General features: G+C 38.2%; 1 protein-coding gene across 2 annotated transcripts in view; it reads right to left on the reverse strand.

The window, feature by feature from the left end:
* BTBD7 (BTB domain containing 7) overlaps positions 1–22,285 on the reverse strand; it is a 90,567-nt gene that overhangs the window by 37,427 nt on the left and 30,855 nt on the right. For both annotated transcript variants that reach the window (XM_043921385.1, XM_043921386.1), the window contains exons 2-3: positions 21,656–21,843; positions 20,072–21,151 (exon numbers count right to left, since the gene is read on the reverse strand). In XM_043921385.1, coding sequence (XP_043777320.1) covers positions 20,072–21,151; positions 21,656–21,737 — 1,162 coding nt within the window. In that variant the 5' untranslated portion in view covers positions 21,738–21,843. The remainder of the gene's footprint in view (positions 1–20,071; positions 21,152–21,655; positions 21,844–22,285) is intronic.

Raw genomic sequence — 22,285 nt, forward strand, 5'->3', positions numbered from 1 at the left:
TAATTGGTGTGTTGCAGTCCATGGGTCGCAAAAAGTTGGACACAACTTAGCGACTGAACGACAGTTATCGTACTTAGGTTTTCTTGAAGACGGCATCCACTGTACTGGTGTATTCTAATTCAAAGCAAGTACAGGGATCTGTGGGGGTGAGAGAGGATAGGAAAGGAGCACAATCTTAAGAGAGCAGAGCAAAGATCATAAAGGGAACAGAAATGGCCAGTGACAACCTAAATGTATTGGGGCCTCTCACAGATCACTTGTTAAAATGCTACATAAAATCAACCCTAGTACTCAGTATGTGAAAAACTCAGAGGTTTTATCTAAAAACAAAAAAATACCCCTTTATACCTATACCTTGTTTATTACCCATCACTTCATGGCAAATAGATTGTTTATACCCATCACTTCACAGCAAACAGATGGGGAAACGATGGAAATAGTGGGCTCCAAAATCACTGCAGATGGTGACTGCAGCCATGAAATTGAAGGACGCTTACTCCTTGGAAGAAAAGCTATGACCAATACAGACAGCATATTAAAAAGCAGAGACATTATTTTGCCAACAAAGATCTGTCTAGTCAAAGCTCTGGTTTTTCCAGTAGTCATGTAGGTTGTGAGAGTTGGACTATGAAGAAAGCTGAGCACTGAAGAACTAGTATTGGAGAAGACTCGTGAGAGTCCCTTGGACTGCAAGGAGATCCAGCCAGTCCATCCTAAAGGAAATCAGTCCTGAATATTCATTGGAAGGACTGATGCTGAAGCTGAAGTTCCAATACTTTGGCCACCTGATGCAAAGAACTGACTCCTTGGAAAAGACCCTCATGCTGGGAAAGACTGAAGGCAGGAGGAGAAGGGGATGACAGAGGATGAGATGTTTAGATGGCATCACTGACTTGATGGACATGAGCTTGAGTAAGCTCCGGGAGTTGGTGATAAACAGGGAAGCCTGGTGTGCTGCAGTCCATGGGGTTGCAAAGAGTCAGACAGGACTGAGCGACTGAACTGAACTGAACTTGTTTATTATTCTTAAACCATTTTCCCACTAGTAACAAAATAGTAAGTTAGTATCCTTAATTCCATCATCATAATAAAGGAAAAATCCAAAGCGTTTGAGGGAGAGCCATGTAAATAATTAATGATTTTCAGAAAAGTTTTTGATATCTACTGGTTTAGTTATCTCCTCAGTATAACTGTGTGCTCCATTTCAAACAATGCACCTCACAGATGACTTCCACTTACAGAAATCTTATTCCCTTTCCCCTTCAAATAGAAAAGAATAGGTCTAGAGTTGAAAAACCAGGATTCAAATCTTGGCCTTACTAACACTTTCTAGTTGTAATCTCCAGTGACAGTATTTTCAAGCCTCAGTTTATCTGTAAAATAGAGATAATACCTACCACAGAGGACAATGTGAACCGAAAGCTTATACAATACCTGGCCAAAAAAATAGGTGTTCAAAAAAATTCTACTGCATAAACACATAAATAGAGTACAGAACTTTTAAAAAGAATAGTAATTTTTGATGTGTAATTTATATAGATTTTATCTGCTTAAAGAAAGTATACATTTAAAATAAAAACACTATTTCTGGAACAGTTCTTGTGGTCGCCGCTGCCTGCTGCAACCAAAGAGATCTTTCAGAAAATGTAAATTTAATCAGGTCACATGCTCAGGATAAAACCAAATGTCTCAGCATGGTATACCAAGTTCTTATTACCCAGCCATGCTGGTTGCTACATCCTACCTCGCTCTCATCTCTGCAACCCCCACAACCCGCCCCACCCTCCTCCTCCCCTCCAAAACCAGAAGTGCCCTGCTCTCACTTATCTCTAGACTTTGCCACCTGAAGTTCCTTCTGCCTGATATGGGCCTCTTTATCTCCAATCTTTATCTACTTAATGCCTATTCATTCTCCAGGGCACAACTTCTCTGTAAAGTTCTTCTAGATACCATCCCTCCTTTCCTAACTCCCCTGCCCTTCAGGGCCTTACTCTATTAGGGCATTTACACACTGGACCTGCCTACTGGCACCCGCCACTAGACGACCTAACTCATTCCTTTACTCTCAGAGTCTGGCATACAGTAAGAGCTCAGTAAGTGTTTGCTAAATGAACAAGTCGAGGAATCACAGTGCTAATTCTGTAGAAAGGTCCACTGGAATCTAAAGCTTATATTCCTCCCTCCCCCCACAATGTTCCATTTTTACCTCTGAAAACTCAGGTGCTGCTATTCTCTCGGGTTCACAGACCTGCTGCGGTGACCAGGTTTACAACATTCTATCTACTTCTGTTTCCCTTAGTACTTCTAAAAATTTGATAATCAAAAAGTAGGTTAGGAGGGGGTTCACACCACTGAAGACTTCAGATACCTAATACTTTTACTTACACTTACAAACAAAAACGAGGCATTAAAAAAAAGCAATTAATCATACATTTCTGAACCACTCACAATTAGATATAAGCTTGTTAGATATAAGCTCAGAAAGATATCAAGGTTTAGAAAACCAATATGATGTCCATGTATTTTCTACAAATAGTTCCGTGAATCAGGTTCCAAAATTCAGTACTGTCTTTTTTTTTTTTTGGCTGAGCCATGTGGCATGTGGGATCTTGGATTTCCTGATCAGGGAAAGAACCAGCACTGCCGTGCAGCGGAATCACAGAGTCTTAACCACTAACTGCCATGGAAGTCCCAGCATCATTCTTCAAAGGAGACTTTAACAGGACGTAACACTGACAGTGAAAACAGTATTAAAACAAACCCACTTCAGGGGCCTATTATGGTTGAAGAGGAACTTGGTTAAAAACAAAGACATGTAAGTGTGCAAACAGTGTTTTCAGTTTTCTGGCACAACTTTCAGATGTGTGGATACTTCACCTTCAAGTGCCTTGACATGTAAAAACATTTACTGGAAGTCGTATGGACACGTCCATGCTAAGCATGAAACATAAAAATGTTGTAGTGAAGAGAACAAAAATAGAGCTCAAAGCCTTTTAATATATCAAAGCTACCCTCTTTGTGGTGACATATTTAGTGAGGCTAGCTCATGTTAACTTATAATAGAAATTGATACTCCTTTTCATATAAATATGAGAAAAAATAGTTGTGAGGCAAGAACTTTCTAGTCAGTTTATATTCACTGAATATTTTAGCAGGTTCATAAATTAACACTCTAAACTAAGATTCAGTCTTCAGGAGATATTTATAAAAAAGTACTATTTGTCAACAGTGTTTTTCATTGGGGAGTGAGTCTAAAGGGTTTTTAAAACAACTTTTGTATTATCTGAATATCCAATCAGGGCATACTTTATATTTTTAGAAGCAAAAATATAGTTATTAAAATAAAGTGTTAGTCACTCAATTGTGTCCAACTCTTTGTGACCCCATGGATGACAGCCTACCAGGCTCCTCTCTCCATGGAATTCTCCAGGCAAGAATACTGGAGTGGACTGCCATTCCCTTCTCCAGGGCATCTTCCCAACTCAGGGATCGAACCTGGGTCTCCCGCACTGCAGGCAGATTCTTTACCCTCTGAGCCACTAGGGAAGCCTGGGTAGCTATTCTTTACTGACATCATTTTCCCAAAGTTTATTAAGTATGTAAAAAGCAAGACACAGGATAACATGTATAATGTGGTACTATTATATTACAACAGAACAAGAAATGCATTGAAATATACACACACATATCCAAACATATTCAGAGGTTTGTAAGAAAACTCAAACTGTTCAAAGTATGTCATCAATATGCATTTGGGGAAAGGAGTGGTAGTAGGAGATAATATGGTTTACTGATGAGCGTTACCAAACACAGTCTAAAGTTTTTTAAAGTGTAAAGGAAAGGGACTTCCCTGGCGCTCCAGTGGTCAGGACTCCATCTTTTCACTGCAGGGGGCACAGATCTGATCCCTGGTTGTGGAACTAAGATCCTGCATGCCATGCAATGTGGGCCCGCCATCCTCCACCCCCCCAAAAAAAGGAAAAAATATAAGAGAAGCTTCAGTACTTCATACAGAGTTGGGGCTCAGTATGTTTGTTTTGAAGTCCATTTTTTGATCAGCAGACGTGGCCTTGGAGAAGTTAACAACTTCAGTTACTCACCTTATCTCTGAAACGAGCAGGATGATAGCAGTTACCACACAAGCTACTGTAAAGCTTAAGGGAGGTCTTACACATAACGAGTTTAGCCCAATGTTTTGCACATAGTAACAGCTAGATATTCTAATCTATCTGAATTTCTGGAACAGTTTTCTCCAGCCACTTCCAAAACCAAAAGTGGACAGAATGCTTGTGTCTGGTCAGAGTTCTTCTACTTTGGATTTTTTAGGAGTTAAGTGCAATATTTGGTTTTAAGTCAGAAACGGCAACTTTGTACCTCAAAACTGAGTTTGAAAAAGCAGGAGACTTGTTCAATACAGAGGTTCTTCCTTCTACCATTTTCCTTCCTCACTCACTAATACCCTCTCCAAATCTTGTTTTCCACGTATCAGTCTAAGATGCATCTTAGACTGCATTAGTTTCTGCACTTCTTGGCAACAGAAGGTGTAAGAGGAGTAGTCAAAATCTGACAATGGCAGAGTTAGAAAAATAAAAATAACTTGAGGCTTTAGGAAATGGCCCATTCAGGCCATTTTCCTAGTGTTTCTAAGAGAAAAAGGGACTATAACTGAATCAAAGCAAAATGGGAGTTTACACCAAAAAGCCCACCACCACAGGGAACACTGTATGTACCATTTTTTTTAATGGCTCTGTTTTGCCATCTATCATTGGATATTTCTTGCAATTGTATCTTTACATGTATTAAATGTATTAAGACTTTTTAAAAAGTCTTAATTAATCTGGTAAACTTTTTAGGCTTTGGAAACTTGGAACTGTGCTGTCAAATGATGTGTAAGGAAAATAACGCAAAGCTTATCTTTAGAAATTGTCTACTAAGAGTTAATGTAAATAAAATTTAAAACCATTTGTTAAAGCCCAACTGTTAGCCAGGCACAGTGCTTGGTGCCTGCGCTTCTATGAAGAGGAATAAACAAGCTCAGGCTGAGGAACCTAGACAGAATTTATGTGGTTAGTATGTGGCAGAGAGGCAGGATGAGAACACAGATCTAGCTCCAGACTTCAGATTTATAAAATATTAATACCATTAAATTTGGGCATTATTTATGTACCTCTGAATCTCTCTGGGCAAATGGGAGACCCATTCTGCAAGCTTCATGGAGCTGTTGTGAAAATGACACGAAACAGCATATGCTTGCAGTTCAAGATGGTGGAGTAGAAGGACCTATGCTCATCTCCTCCTGTGAGAGCACCAAAATTGCAACTAGCTCTTGAACAACCATCCACAGGAGGTTGCTGGAAAACACTAATAAAGATACCCCACATCCATAGACAAAGAAGCCGCAGTGAGATGGTAGGAGGGGCGTAATCATGATAAAATCAAATCCCATAACCGCTGGGTGTGTGACCCACAGACTAGAGAACAATAATACCAATGAAGTTCTCACACTATTGTTGAAGGTTACATTCTGAACCCCAAGTCAGGATTCCCAGCCTGGAGAGCCGACAAGGGGACTGGGAATCCCAAGGGAATCTGGCCTTGAGGGCCAGAGGGATTTGACTGAAGGCTTTCCAGGGACTGAAGAGCAATCCCAAAGGTCAATACCAAAGAACATACAACAGCACTTATTGCACACGCTAACAAAGTAATGCTCAAAACTCTCCAGGCTTGGCTTCAACAGTTTGTGAACCAAGAACTTCCAGATGTTCAAGCTGGATTTAAAAAAAGGCAGAGGAACCAGAGATCAAATTGCCAACATCCGTTGGATCATCAAAAAAGCAATGGAGTTCCAGAAAAACATCCCCTGCTTTATTGACTATGCCAAAGCCTTTGACCATGTGGATCACAACAAACTGTGGAAAATTCTTCCAAGAGATGGCAATACCAGACCACCTTACCTGCCTCTTGAGAAACTTGTATTCAGGTCAAGAAGCAACAGTTAGAACTGGACATGGAACCATGGATAGGTTCAAAATTGGGAAAGGAGTACATCAAGGCTGTATATTGTCAGCCTGCTTATTTAACTTATATGCAGAGTACATCATGCGAAATGCCAGGCTGGATGAAGCACAAGCTGGAATCAAGAATGCCAGGAGAAATATCAATAACCTCACATATGCAGATGACACCACCCTTATAGCAGAAAGTGAAGAGGAACTAAAGAGTCTCTTGATGAAGGTCAAAGAGGAGAGTGAAAAAGCTGGCTTAAAATTCAACATTAAAAAAACTCAAGATCATTGCACTTGGTCTCATCACTTCATGACTAAAAGACGGGGAAACAATGCAAACAGTGACAGACTTTATTTTCTTGGGCTCCAAAATCACTGCAGATGGTGACTGCAGCCATGAAATTAAAAGACGTGTGCTCTTGGAAGAAAAGCTATGACAAACCTAGACAGCATATTAAAAAAACATTACTCTGCTGACAAAGGTCCATCTAGTCAAAGCTATGGTTTTTCCAGTAGTCATGTATGGATGTGAGAGTTGGACCATAAAGAAGGCTGAGTGCCAAAGAACTGATGCTTTTAAATTGTGGTCCTCTCGACTCTTGAGAGTTCCTTGGACTGCAAGGAGATCAAACCAGCCAATCCTAAAGAAAATCAATCCTGAATACTCACTCACTGGAGGAACTGATACTGAGGCTGAAGCTCCAATACTTTGGCCACCTGATAGGAAGAGCCAACTCATTTGAAAAGACCCTGATTCTGGGAAAGACTGAAGGCAGGAGGAGAAGGGGGATCGACAGAGGAGGCAATGGTTGGATGGCATCACTGACTCAACAGACATGAGTTTGAGGAGGCTCTGGAGATAGTGTAGGACAGGGAAGCCTGGCGTGCTACACTCCATGGGATCAAAAAGAGTTGGACATGACTGAGGAACTAAACAAGAGGACTGAGGGATACAGTGACTCCAGTTGTGGAAAGCACAAACAAAATTCTGCATGTACCAAGATCCAGAGGAGAGGAACAGTGACCCTACAGGAGACTGAACCAAAACTACCTGCTAGAGTCGGAGGGCTTCCTGTGGAGGTGTGGGTCAGCAGGGGCTCACCACAGGGATGGGGGCAGTGGAAGGTCCCCTTTGGCATAAACCCTCTTGGAGTTCACCATTAACCCTACCACAGAGCCCTAGACCCTAGGGCTGGGTCACTTCAGGCCAAACAACTACCAGGGAGGAAGTGCAACCCCACCCATCAGCAGATAATTGGATTAAAGCTTTACAAAGCAAGGCCCTGCCCATCAGAGCAAGACTCAGTTTTTCCCACTACCAGTACCCCGCCCCCCCCCATCTGAAGTTTACCTAGGTTTCTTAGCCTTCTCCATCAGAGGGCAGACAGAAGAAGCAAGCAGCAGCACAATCTCACAGTGGTTAAAACAAAAACCATTATTACAGAAAGTTAATCATGAAAAAGCAGAAAGTTATGTTTCAGATGAAGGGACAAGATAAAATCTCAGTAAAACAACTAAATGAAGTGGAGATAGGCAATCTTCCAGAAAAAGAATTCAGAATAATGATAGTGAAGATGGTCCAGAATCTCAGGAAAAGAATGGAGGCAAAGATTGAAAAAATGCAAGAAATGTTTACCACAGGCCTAGAAGAACCAAAGAACAAACAAAGAGATGAACAATACACTACAAGGAAGTAAAAGCAGAATAACTGAGGCAGAAGAACAGATAAATGACCTGGAGAACAGAAAGGTGGAAATCACTGCCACAGAACAGAATATAGAAAAAAGAAGAAATGAAGACAGTCTAAGAGACCTCTGGAACAACATTAAATGCACCAACATTCACATTATAGGAGTCCCAGAGGGAGAAGGGAAAGGACCTGAGAAAATATTTGAAGAGATAACAGCTGAAAGCTTACCGAACATGGTAAGGGAAATAGTCAACCATGGCCAGGAAGCACAGAGAGTCCTAGAAAGGATAAACTCAAGGAAAAACACACTGAGACACACAGTAATCAAACTGACAAAAAATTACAGAGATAAAATATTAAAAGCAGCAAGGGAAAAACAACAACAAATAACATATAAGGGAACTCTCATCATGCTATCAGCTGATTTCTCAACAGAAACTCTACATGCCAGTAGGGAAAGGCATGATTTATTTCAAGTGTTGAAAGGGAAGAACCTACAACCAAGAACACTCTACCCACCAAGACTCTCCTTCAGATTTGATGGAGAAATCAAAAGCTTTCCAGAAAAGCAAAAGTTAAGAGAATTCATAACTTTACAACAAATGCTAAAGGAACTTTTCTAGGCAGGAAACATGAGAAGGGAAAGACCTACAGAAAATAAATTCAAAACAATTAAGAAAACCTTAATAGGATCGTATGCTGTGCTTAGTCGTTTAGTCGTGTCCAACTCTTTGCAACCCCATGGACTATAGCCCACCAGGTTCCTCGGTTCATGGGGATTCTCCAGGCAATACTGGAGTGGGTTGCTATGCCCTCCTCCAGGGGATCTTCCCAACCCAGAGACTGAACCCAGGTCTCCTGCAGTGCAGGCAGATACTTTACTGTCTGAGCATTCAGGGAAGAACAGGATCAGCAGTTCAGTTCAGTTGCTCAGTTGTGTCCGACTCTTTGCCACCCCATGGACTGCAGCACGCCAGGCCTCCCTGTCCATTACCAACTCCTGGAGTTTACTCAAACTCATGTCTGTTGAGTCGGTGATGCCATCCAACCATTTCATCCTGTCGTCCCCTTCTCCTCCAGCCTTCAATTTTCCCAGCATCAGGGTCTTTTCAAATGAGTCAGCTCTTCGCATCAGGTGGCCAAAGTATTGGAGTTTCAGTTCAACATCAGTCCTTCCAATGAATATTCAGGACTGATTTCCTTGAGGATGCACTGGTTGGATCTCCTTGCAGTCCAAGGGACTCTCAAGAGTCTTCTCCAACACCACAGTTCAAATGCATCAATTCTTCGGCGCTCTGCGTTCTTATAGTCCAACTCTCACATCCATATATATAGATAATTACCTTAAATGTAAATGCATTAAACGCACCAACCAAAAGACACAGACTGACTGGGTGGATGAAAAATGTGCATGTATGCACCTCCACTTACCACATCACTCTGGTTGACCCCCTCCAATTGTATGTAATTATTTTATATGGTTAAAGTTAATCATGTTCCCATTATGGCTTGCAACTATAATTATCTTTTATTTTTTGTCTGGCTATTGATTGTGAAAACTGATAAACATATTTTACTATTGTAATTATGTAACTATTACTAACTTAATATCATTGTATCATTATTGGTCAAGAAAAAAATAACAGAATTCTTTACCATCAAAGAAAGTCTTACTCAATCAGTCGTGTCTGACTCTTTGTGACCCCATGGAATATAGCCCGCCAGGCTCCTCTGTCCATGGGATTTTTCCAGGCAAGATTACTGGAGTGGGTTGCCATTTCCTTCTCCAGGGGATCTTCCTGACCCAGGGATTGAACCTGGGTCTCCTGCACTGTAGGTGGATTCTTTATTGTCTGAGCCACCTGTCTCTAGGATCTAATAGAAAAACCTGTAATCATTTTTTTAAAATCCAGATATGTATCAGAATTGTCTTGAATTTTTTTTGAAAAATACAAACGCTCAAGTATTGCCTTTTTTTCTCTAGAGCTCCAGGTATGTTTCTAATGAGCAGTCATATTTAAAACCAACTGGATTATACGATGATCTTTTACTTTTATCCAGCTTGTTTCAATTTTTTATTTCGTATTCAGCACTCCCATTTCATTTAGTTTATGTTCTCCAATTTCTCCATCTTTTTTTTATGTTCTTTCTCAAGCCTTTATCAAGTGTAGTAGAAAAGCTTTTGTATACATATATATAATATATATTTTAGAAAACATTAATTTTTGCCTAAGAAAATTATGACATTTTGAGTCCACCTGTTTGACTTAGTATGACTAAAATGCTAGATTTCTAATTAAAAAATATATATGCAATAACCAACAAAGATTTATTGTATAGTATAGGGAACTAGAGTCAACATCTTGTAATAACCTATGATGGAAAATAATTTCAAAGATAAAATATGAGTATTTGTATAACTGAATCACCTTGCTGTGCACCTGAAACACTGTCAGCCAGCTAAACGTCAATAAAATATACATGTTAAAAAAAAAAGAAACCCGTGAGATGACCAGAGCTGTCACCCGCGCCAGGCAAGCAAGGCAGGTAACCATCCAAGCCACTCTAGGGCAGAGGACGAGACTCAGCAAGATGTTCCAGAGAGAATGACCCATACACTGAACTCCTGCAGCTACTCACTCGGTGAAGATGCAGAGGAGAGAGGGGAGAAGACTGCAGAGAACAGGAGACATGTGCTGGTGGTTCTGGAAGGCTCAGGCAGGTCACAGAGGATGGCTTCTGACAGAGCAGACACAGCTGAACCAGCAAGGGCACTTCTGCCATCCTCAGGGATCTGAGTTTTATATTAAAAGCCAAGGGGAGGCCCTGAAAGATTCTAAACAAGCCCGCCCCCCTGAAGGATTAACAAACCATTGTTCTACTGTCCACCTTAATCTTTATAGTGTATCTGCAAGAAACCTTGTGTTTTCTCTTTTGTCATCTCAAAAACATTTGTAGTAACACTTATCTGGGTCTTAAAGGGTGACCGATTTTTACGGCAGCGCTAGTTATGAGTCCGTATGGACGACTACTAGATAATAAATGCTTGCTGTGAGATTTGCCCCCTCCCCCCCCAAAATTCTAAGTTGTACAAATTAACATATTATTTATTATGAAGCAGCACCGACAAGCCTAAAGTGAAAATTAAGGTTGCGTTAATCACATTTCCTGAAAATTGAGGTACTTCTCATGAAAAAATAAAGACATTTCAAAATGGATTTTACTGCAAAGAGAAAAAGCAGTGATACATCCAGAATAGGTTACACATGCAAAACTAGTAACTAGTGAACTTGAGAATGGTAGGTAGAGTTGTTCAATGGTAGAGCAGGCAGATACAGAAGGTTAGCAGTTAGGAGGAATAGAAAAACGCTCGTCTACACAGTGCTGGGTCCCGCCAGGACTCTCTCAGACGTTCTCAATTTCCTTTAACGCCTGCCCAGGCATGCCACTCTCACGGCTCAAATGACCACCCATGGACCAACGACAGATGTGGTACTTTGAGTTTCCAGGAACAAGAAACTTTCTGCTACTTTTTTGAATGAAATGCATATCTTTTAAGAATGTAATGGAAAAAAAAGAAAAAAGAAATAGCACATGTGAAGCACCCATTACATACACAATGGCACTGAAAACTGTTTAATTCTTTTTTCCCTGGCACCGCACCTTGTAGTCAGCAACAGTGGTCAAAAAATGGTAAGCTGAAATCAAGTATCTCTGCTTCAGAGATGCATCTGCCAACAGGCAATACCACTGCAGATGCTTTCATACTTTTTCAACAATATAAATGCTCAGCTCTTTCTGATCCCACAGAAGTAGGGCTGTAGGACTATGTTGTTCACAGTTCTGTGTTCATATCCATACTAACAGAAGTATAGCTTCTCATATTTCATCTGATTAAAGCTATAAAATTCAAATTAAGTCCAACTGCTCAGACTCTGATATAATAAACACACAATTCGGATTGGGGAAAAAAACCAAACTAAATAAACCTTCCTCTATTTCATTTCCCTGCACTGTGGCGTTCTTGAAATTTCTGTATTACAAAAAAAAAGGATTTGCTCACTGTTGAGAAAAGCCTTCTAATTAAACTCCGTATAATTTTAAATAAAATGGAACTGAAGACATTATAGACTTTACTTCAAATGAACTGTATATGTTTTAAAATAACACTTCCTGCTATGAGTACAAAGTGCCTCGTATATATTTACATTCAAAAGTCATTTAACAAGTCACAATATTAATCTACACTATCTTTTACATATATAAGAGTGACTAAACATGACATTCAATAGACAAGAAAATGGCAATCTCTTTACAGTTTTACTTTCCCTTAATAAAACACGATAAATAAGTAAAAAGATGCTTAATTCAGAATAAGAATTTCCAAGTTACTTCAACATTTTGAATTATATTTGCATTATTACTGTAATTATGCTTTCATTAGTGAAATTCTAGATACATAATTAGTTCTTTGATCTAAATTATAATTAGCACAAAAGGTAAGATTATTCTTAAATTTTTTTGGCTTCAAAAGATTAACAGCCTTGACCGGCTTTCTAGAATATTCTAAATTCAATTAATATTTTATCTCCTGTTAATGGACCAAGAAAGTAAAGAGCTGATGAGACAATTTTATTTGAAATTTAACTTGAAACTGTTTAACAGTACAGTTATACATCATTTAGATCACATCTAAATTTATTTTTATAATAATACTTCATATTTGTCTCCTCGATTTAGGCTCACTGTTCTTTTTTTTTTTTTAACAACTAGGGTTAAACACTGATTACACTCTCCCCTTTTTTAAAAGAAAAAGTCATGCAGTCTGCATGGGTACTAAAGATAAACAAAATATATAACTGAGAGTCTACCAAGAGCAAAGGCCAGTGTTAGGTTCTTTGGGTGATTCAATGATGACCCAGATGTGGATCTTGTCTTTAGAGAATATAGTTGATACACATTGGTAGAGGAAAGTTACACAGGTTAATTTCAAAACAAGTCAGAAGATGTAAAAACCTAAAAGAATGATAAAAGAAGTGTTTTAGAAGTGTTTAGAAGAATGTAAAAGAAGTGTTTTCTGTTTTGCAAGCAGCAGAAAACACTTAATTTGAAATGTCTAAGACGAAACAAGGGAAGTAGCATATGAGTTTGGTCTTAAAGACAAGGGTAGAATTTGGACATTTAGTGAACAAAGTCAAAGATATTGCAAAACCAAAGAACAGTATGTGCAGAGGGTCAGAGGTGAAGAGTTTATAGTCTATATGAAAAAGTTTGAGTTATAAAATAAAATGTGGAATTAAATATTTTAAATATACACGTTGGAAACTTATTCACAATTCTAAGTGCTAAATTTCATTATGATTAGAGATGTCTAACTTGAGTCATTTGAACTGCCATTCCTGAAACAGATTAATTCTTCAACTATATCCCATGTTTAACTGAAACCTGTATTTACTACTTTGATCTGTTGATGACAGTCTTTAATTTAGCTCCACTGTTCTCTAGGAAGTATATCCAGACTAAGCTGCCGAAGAGGACACAATTACAGGGAGAGGCAAAATGAACTATCAGAGCAACCAAACGGAGACAGAAGGGAGCGTGTTCACATGGCGACAATGGAGAGGACGGGAAGAGGGAGGAATGGATTAGAGTGGGGGCAGTTTTTGTTACTCTGCATTTGTTTCAAGTCACATACTCCTGGAATCTGACCAAGTTGCTAAGAGAAAAAATTAGGTCATTGCTTTCAGTTGTTTCTCTGTTAAGAGTTTTAATTCAATAAAGTATAATCACATGCATTACAACTAAAAACAGGGGCAATGTATTTCAGAAGCTATTTTGGAACTAAAGCTATAAATAAATTTCATATTCCAAAGATTGAAAAATACATTTTTGATCAATAGGAAAAAACCCAAATCTGTATTTTAGAGCACACAACTGTAAAATGTCCCTGACTGGAATATGTATGCAGATGCTGGTGCTAATTCAACAGTATTTATGAAAAGGAAACAGAAGTTCTTTTGGCCTGTGGGTTGTTAAAGTTCATGAGAAAATCTATAGTTCCCCTAAAGAGTGGGTATTTACTAAAAGAATTACAAATCAATAATATATTCTCACTGTTCTCACATTTTCAGAGCTGTTTATGCAGTGTATTCTAAGGTCATTGTGTAAAGTCAGTGACTAACACCTGGTCCTTCATCTGAAGCTCTTCCAATCTAGTCATTTATTTTGGAATTTTATACACTAGTCTTTTAATATAGTTACTGTTATGAACTAGGCTTCTAACTGCAACCACAGAAAACAACTTCAGTTGGCTTAAACAGAAAAGGAATTTATCTGAAAGGATACTGTTAGCCCAGAGCTGCTGGGAAAGTTGGAGAGCAGGCTCAGAGAACAAACAACAAAGGAAGACTGCAAGGTGAGTGCTACAGCACAGAAACAGCCCAGTGGGACCTCGTGTGGCCTCGGGACCCAGGCCAAAACTGCTCCTGGACAGTGAATGCCATCACTGGCACCACTGATACTGACTTCTCTCCTTTTCCACTAGGTGTTGCTGTTCCCACCCTGCTTCCAGAAAGAATTTTCTACAGTCCCCAAATCTCTGTGCCATCAACGCTCTAGATTCAAAAAGTCTAGGTCACGTGGGGGAGCCCTGACCACAGAGACGACTGAGAAAACACCGGGAGGTGGGCTCTGTCTTCTGTGAAGACCTACGTGGTAAGGAATTGCCCAACGCAAAGGAGTTCCTCACTCAGGGCCATTGAAAAAGTCAAATAAGACCTGGGAATACTTATCTATCCAGGAAAGAATGGCCTGCTTAGCACAAAGCCCTCTGTTCTCTGGCTAAGGGCTCAGAAGCAGTCTTGAGTGGTGACCTACCCAGTTAGCCCACAATTCCCCCACATACGCACTGAACCACCCCCAAGCGGTTCAGTACCAACATGCTCACAGCTGAAATTCCTCTGAGTTGTTCCTACACCAGTCTGGTTGGCTCTTACCACTAGGTCACAGTGCCTCTCATCATCATCCTTAGAAACTGGTTTTCACACTGCTCCCCTGTTGCACCATGCCCAGATTCCTGGGCTTCAGGTTGGAAGAGCTGGTGTGACTCACAGCTTCATCACTTACAAGACGGGGAAAATGCTAGTTATTAATTTCTGAGCAACCGTACTCATAGGTTGTCAAGATAACCAAATGAGGAAAGTAAAGGCTCCATGTAGACCAAAATTATAAGTATGATCTCATTAGTTAACAGCCCTGATAGGTATGATAAATTCCCTAGTTTTTCAGGACCGTGGCCAATCCAGATCTCTCTGGTTCTTCAGGGTACTAAAGTCACATCTTTATTATAAAAAATTAATTTTGTAATCAAAGCAATATATGCTCATAATTTAGAAAGTCTTGTACTTAACAGCAATAAAAAGTGTATCCTAAAAGTAAAACCTTCTGCCCTTATCTCTCCTTCACTCAGTCTTGCTTCCCAGAGGCAACTATGCTCAATTTTTTAGTATTTGACTATTTTCTGATATTTATCTCTTTATAATTATAATTTTATAAATTTTATTAAACCAACATTCAGTGTTCAAATCATAATGACTACTTAAATACTACTTACTGCTGAACCAAGCTGTGTACTAGAATTATGTTTTCTTCCATATTTAACTTTAAATTTTTCTTGGAAATTATTAATTTCCTCTTTTCTCACTTGCTTCACTTTTAATAAATTAGCAACAGCTAATTTTTCAAAAGTGTACCAAAAGATCTGTAATACTTCTTTCAATGTCACTTGTCACTTAATTTTCAAACATTCAGGTAATTGGTGTCTTCCAAGATATCTACTTCTTGGAGACTTTCCTCCTCCTCATCCAGTCTAGACTAGATACCCACTAGATCTAATGCACAGCTAGTATCTAGGATTTTCTTTTCTTCTTTCTGGTGTTAGACCCCATTTTTTGGATCCCACACTTTCTGGTTCTTCATTTACTTCATCATTTAGTGGAATACATCCTTAGCAGCTTCCTGAGTAGGGGTAGGGGAGTTTAAATTTTTTGAGGCATGACTAGAAAATGCCTCATTTATTTAGCCTGACATTTGATTGACTGTTTGGCTTTGTGTTTAAAACAATTTTCCATCATCTTTTTAAAGGTACATTCAGTTGTTGTTACTGGGAAGTTCACTATCACTGTTTCCTATTTCTTGTATGGAACTTACCCTTTCACCTCATTTTAGAATCGTCTCTTTTTCTCTGGTGTTTTCTAGTGACGGGGATGAAATTTTTCAAATAAAGAAATCCCTTTAGCTTTGGCAATATTTATTATATTACTCCTTAGGCACTGTCTTCTCTTCCATTTTCTCTAGTATATACTTCTAAAGCCATTATTTAAGATGCTACATTTTCTGGATGTATACTCCAGTTTTCTTATTTGTCTCCACTGTTGTCCATCTCTTTGCTAATCTGTTCTACTTTCCAGATTCCTTCAACTTTCCCTTCCAATCCTCCTACAATTTTCATTTCCAAAAGCTCCTCTTTTCACTTTTATAGCATCCTATGTATGTCTCGTTGTTCAACGATATATTCTTTTATGTAAGGATATTTGGAGTCTATTGACGTTTTCTTCTCTCCCTTCATTGTCTGTTTCCTCTAGCATGTGTTCTTATTGTTGTCTCAATCTGGAAGCTTTTCTCAAACATCCAGTGCACCCTGGATGGGTTTTTATATGGAAGACTAAGGCAGTTAACAGCTATTTGGAAGGTCTGTTGCACAAGCAGGCTTGCTGGCTGCTGCCTTCCCTGTAGGACATCTGGAAGGCAAACCGGCTTTTTCACTGTATAACTCCTGAGCATCACTTCATCATGAAACCCCAAAGCAGGTCTATATACTCTTCATATAGACCACTTCTGGAGCACCAGTTTATTGTCTGGTATCTGTCCAGTTCGGGGCAGAGCAGGGAAGGGACAGAGTGTGTAGGCTCTCACATAATTCCAGATCTCAATCCTGTGAAGGCACAGGATTGTGCCTATAAAGAAGGATCCCCACCCTTCTTTATAGCTACTTCCAGATGTGGAATCTATTTTCCTTTCTTTGAAAATAAGCCTCAGGACTCTTTTGTTTAGAAGGGAATTGAGGAGGCAGGTCAGGATTTGCCACCTAGCTACAAACGATGTCAATGCAAGAACAGACAGGTGGATCACTGAACCAGAAGGAAAAAATGTTAAACCACGTATTCACGGGAGCTTAATAAAGGGTAGCACACATGAGTAAGCTGAAGCCTCATTACCTGTTAATTCACCTCCCTAATAGTGATTGCCTACTTCTCTGAATAAAACACATTCTCAATGTAAGCCAAGAATCCTCCCTTTTATCCACTTGCCAAATTACTCTGGCTGTCTGCCTATACTGCCTCTTTTTATGATGTTCTTAAAACTATTAAATCACCTCTCCACCTTGAAGAGCATATGTTGTCTCAAGGTCCTAGCTTCCCTTGATAGAATTTGTCTCCTTTTAAAACTGGGCTTTAATTTTTAAAGTCAAATCTAATTTGGAATAAAAAGGTTAACAGTCATTAGTTCATAAACATTTACTCAGTGCCTATTATGCCCCAGGCACTGGGGATACAAGGATGAGAACACTATGATCCTACACGCAAGCTGCCAGTCTAGTCTCACAGGCTTTCTTAACCGGGAGTCTTCAACTGAATCATAGAAGACAGAAAATTATTTTGGGGTCTATTTTCTTAATTCTCTCCAAAATGGTATGTAACTAGTACCACGCTAAACGCCGTGGAGAGATGCTAATTCATTACACGTAACAGATGCCTCAGAGTATTATAGGTTTAGTCTGCTTGCAGAACTCTAGTTGAGGCTTGAGTGACAAATGGCCAGATACAACAGTTTGATAAATGGTATGCACCAGTTTGCTAGGGATAAAATTACAATAAAGTCTTAAAAACAGTAATTACTCAAAAAAATTTTGCAAACTAGGCTCAATATGGGGTTTAGTCAATATAATTAAAAAATTATTTTTTAAAACTTAAAAAGTTAGTTTTAGAAGAGACTGTGGTAGTGAATAATATATGCTGTGATGATTTTCATTTAGCAGTTAACATTTATTGAATGCTTACTATGTCCCGGGCACTGTTCAGATCACTTGATATATATTATTTCCTTTAATCCTCATAATCCTACCTCATAGTGTTACTATTCTTATTTCACAAATGGGAAAACAGGGGCTTAGGGATGACTTACTTTAAGGTTAAACAAGTTAAAACATGATAGTAAAGAATTCAAATCCAGTTTGTCTGGTTTCAGAGCCTGAGATCTTAAGCTTTATGGTATAAAATCCCTCTTCAAGTGACTAAATAGTCTCCTTCCCATGGGAATGGGGTAAAAACTATGCTGGTTATGGTTGGTTATATATAAACCCTAGTATGAACAGTCTAATGGGTATGGGAGAAAGGTAACACCTACATGGTGTGCAAAATAACAAAACACCAAATAATTCAAACTCTGTAGTTTGAATAATGAAAAATTTGAATAATACAGAGTTATGTACACCCAAATTTAAGGGAATATTTGCTTGCTTGTTTTAAGTAACCAAAATTAAAAGTTCTACAAGGCGTGTTGTTTTACAGCTCTAAATGTGCTCCAAAAAAAAAAATATCTAGCTACTGATAAATTATACGTATAAAAATTAACTCAACATAAAAAAGAAAAAAACACTCTAGATCAAATATTATCCAAGATCCCAAGAGTTAGTTCACCATTTTACTTCCTGTTAAAAATTTAACAACAAAACAAAGAAACTATACCAAGGGATGCTTTCTCAGTTTTAAAAACAGTAAAGTATACACAATACACTTTGGTTTCTTATTATTTAAATGTTTCAAAAATAAAACCATTTTGAGAAAAGAGAGATTATTATACCTTTATGGTAACGCTGCAAACTGTTTTTCTGTAGAGGTATTTTCTGACAAATTTGGTTTTACAGAATGAAAGAATGGTAAGGCAAGCTGCTAGGTTATTTTTGAGAACATATTTTCCTATAGTCTGACATGTAATGGTCTACTATTACTCATAGTTTTGTTTTGAACTAGCAAGAAAATATTTTAATGACATTTTGATTTGGCAAGAGAACAAAATTACTACTACTACTACTACACAGGAAATGGTAAAATAAGATTTTAAAAGATTCTTTATGTAATAGAAATCTCAACTTTTTTCACTCATGCTTATCAATGTCTTCCAATAATCTTTCCCATTTTATCACTGACACTGTTATTTAACTGGGGCTTTTATTTTTTTCAAAGTGCTACTGACTTGTTGATTTAGCCACACAATACAGATTTTTTTCCAAACTAGAAAAATGTGCTTAGTTTTCCTTACTTAAATATGTATCTTTTACCCAAATCATTAACATTCTCTGCTAATTTGCAACCTTCTAGTCTTCTTTTAGCAAACACTCATCAGCTAAATTTCTGAAGTACCTTCATGTCATATAGCTTGTTTTCTTTTCTTTTTTTTTTTTTTTTAGTCTTGTTTTCTTTTAATATACGATCATAGAAAGCTAAGAGTACATTCTGTCAAGACAGCAAATTCTGTTTCTCTCCCATGGAAGGTCTCTTTCCAGCTCTGAAATGTTATGATTCTAATGTTTACCACAGATATACACTAAAAGATATATTCTTCTAGTGTAGCTGTAGTGCAATTATTTGCCTGTAACACAAAAAATGTGTCATTCCAACTTAGCAATTTTAGTTTAAATTAAATGAAGAAGGCACATGAGTTTAACAACAAACTGTGCTTTATACTCCATAAGCTGTTGCTTAATGCACAGCTGAACTTGAAAAGATATAGAATATTTAAAAAATTTCAGTCAGAAACCTTGTCCAATTCTTTGATTCAAATAAATCTGTATCTAAATGAGACTATCTTCATTTTTGTAATGAACTTCCATTCTTATTCTAAATATTTAACTGAGTGCCTTATATATGAGAATCTAAGTTACCCAAGGAGTCTCAGACCAAGAATAACCTTGAAATCTGGGAAACAGGACTAGCTCAAAGCTCAAGAGCAGACAGGGTGGTAGCTGGGTAATTACATATTCTCACACCAATCATCTTACATCAGGGAAGAAAGAGCCTCAAGTCTCATCTATTCTTAATCATTAGTTTTGAATGCTTGGTTTTAATACCAAATGAAGAGCCACATTAACACTAACGCTCATTCTGTCTCAGATGTCTTAACTACAGATTTGAAAGAACTGACTCTGTCACATCCCAAACACTGAAATCATGGAACATACTGGTTGTGCTTTCAATCTGGAAGACAAATGTGCAATTCAAGAGATCAAGATTAAAATTAAAAATCAGAATTTCATTACCTTGTGCAAGCATGTTAAATTCCAAGAACAGTGCTATGTGGTAAAGCTCCATGGCTTCTTCTGCCCTGGTCATGTTTGGCTTCCCTGCGACGAGAGCCTGAACTTCACTGAGACTCCCCACAGAGGGGCTACAGTGCAAAACGGCCAGGTCCACCATGTCGGTATACATACAGTGTAATATCACTTTTGCGTATTTTTTTGGTATAATGGACTCATCTAATATAATTCTTGTGGGAGTCCTCAAAGTTCGGTCTGTGATTTCTTCACCAGTCCGTATCCTTCTTTGTAATAAATTTCGAAAAAATGGGGACCGTGCTGAAATAATAGCCTTATGAGCTTTGAGCTCTTCATCTAAACAGTTCTGATTTCCACCAAAAGCTTCAACCAGTTCAGAGTCTGAAGAAAAACTAAGGACGACATCATAATAGCACATGTAATCAAAGAGTCCACGCATATCTACATCAAGGGAATTTGGTGTTCCAAATTCTTCCCTAAGCTGAACGAGGATATCAACATTTTGAAACCTTGAGTCCTCCATTCCAAACTCTCCTGTGTAAAGGTAGTGGAGCAAAGCAGAAAACATGGGCATATCTATACCAGCTGTATTGATGTCCATGATGATCTCTGCCCCATACTCAGGTGAGGAGGAAAGTAGTGTTTTAAAAAATGGACATCTTGCCGCCAAAATGGCACGATGAACAGGAAAGCAAGTTTCTTGAAATATTAAGTCTACATCAGTACAATACTTGTACTCATAAAGATCGGCCATATCTTTCTGCAATGTCCGGGCTTCTGGTCTAGCCACACTGGCTTGTAAAGAAAGCTCCTTTAAGGCTGAAGTTCCCTCATATTCCTCCACTAACGCATTGACATCTCGAACATCCCACCCAGAGAGGAGTTCTCGCATCTGCTTGGCGTGATCAGCAGACCGATTAGATTTTCGACGCTTGATAAACTTCTTTTTGAGGGTGGCAAGGCCAGAGGTTCTCTTTTTTTTGTCTTGTGGTTTTTCATGGCCATGGTCAAGACTATATAATTTTGATTCACAACCATAGCCTTGCTGAGAATAGGATGATGTCCCTAAGAAGGAAATTAAACAAGTAAAAATTTATTTCTTTTTTCTTAACGGTCATTTTCAACATTCAATTTAACATACATTTTGTGCTAAAATTTTTACAGACATTTCTGAACCATTCAAGTAAAACTGATTTTTGTTTCTATAAAGGAAGGTTAAAGAGTTTAAATAACTCATTTTTATATTAAATATAAAACTGGGAAAAACAGAGCAGATTATTCATTGTAAAAAAATGCTACATTTTTATGGGCACGATAAATGAAACAAGACACAAGAAACGATCAAAGATCAACTGTGCTACAGCAGCTTGATCAGGATAAGAATCATATAAGCCAGATTTATACTTCTGCGTATTTGCATAGGAAAAAACACGGATGCTACAGAATTATTATATATATATTAACTTTTTCCATAGCTCAACCCTCTTTTCATCCAAAAAGACCACTGAAAACACAATCCTATTTATATCCACAAAAGAAAATGAAGTTAAGAAAAGCTGAAATGGTTACCTATAAAAGTCTGCTGGGCTTGAGAATTTCCCCCTACCCTCGGGGAACATGAATGAGGATAGCTAGATGCATTAGCACCCATTTTCTTCAGTCACTCAGGCATTCCATCTGCTGGTTCTTCAGAGTATGATCCCAGAGGCCTTTACGAACTTTCAACCCTGGATCCAGTAGCCTCTTTTCATCCATTTCTTGATATGAAACAAAAACAATTTTACTGTTTCAAATGTATCTCAAATTGCACAGCTAAAAAAGAAAAACTTATTGAAAACAGCTTTTATTTGCAAATAATAACATACTGTCAAATTCACACGTAAAAATTGCAGAAATGTAATTAAACAGCTACGTTTGAATCATGAATCAGTGCTACCTGCAATTTTGTGCCAGAAAATGCACCAATTATATATATTCTAAGAAAGCAAAAAGTACCATATCACATTTATTCAGGCATTTTGCTGAAAGAGGGGGAAGGACAGTTCAAACTATCTTAGGCTACTTGTTCTGTAGCACAGAGATTTTGAGGAAATTATAATAAGTACAGTGAGGAGACACAAGGAAAAACAAAAACTTTCATCTTTCCTCCCCATAAAGCCTTGAAATAAAAACACTACTTGCTTTTACCTGATATTATGG

This window comes from Cervus elaphus, chromosome 13 (genome assembly GCF_910594005.1).
Source record: "Cervus elaphus chromosome 13, mCerEla1.1, whole genome shotgun sequence".
Taxonomy (NCBI): domain Eukaryota; kingdom Metazoa; phylum Chordata; class Mammalia; order Artiodactyla; family Cervidae; genus Cervus; species Cervus elaphus.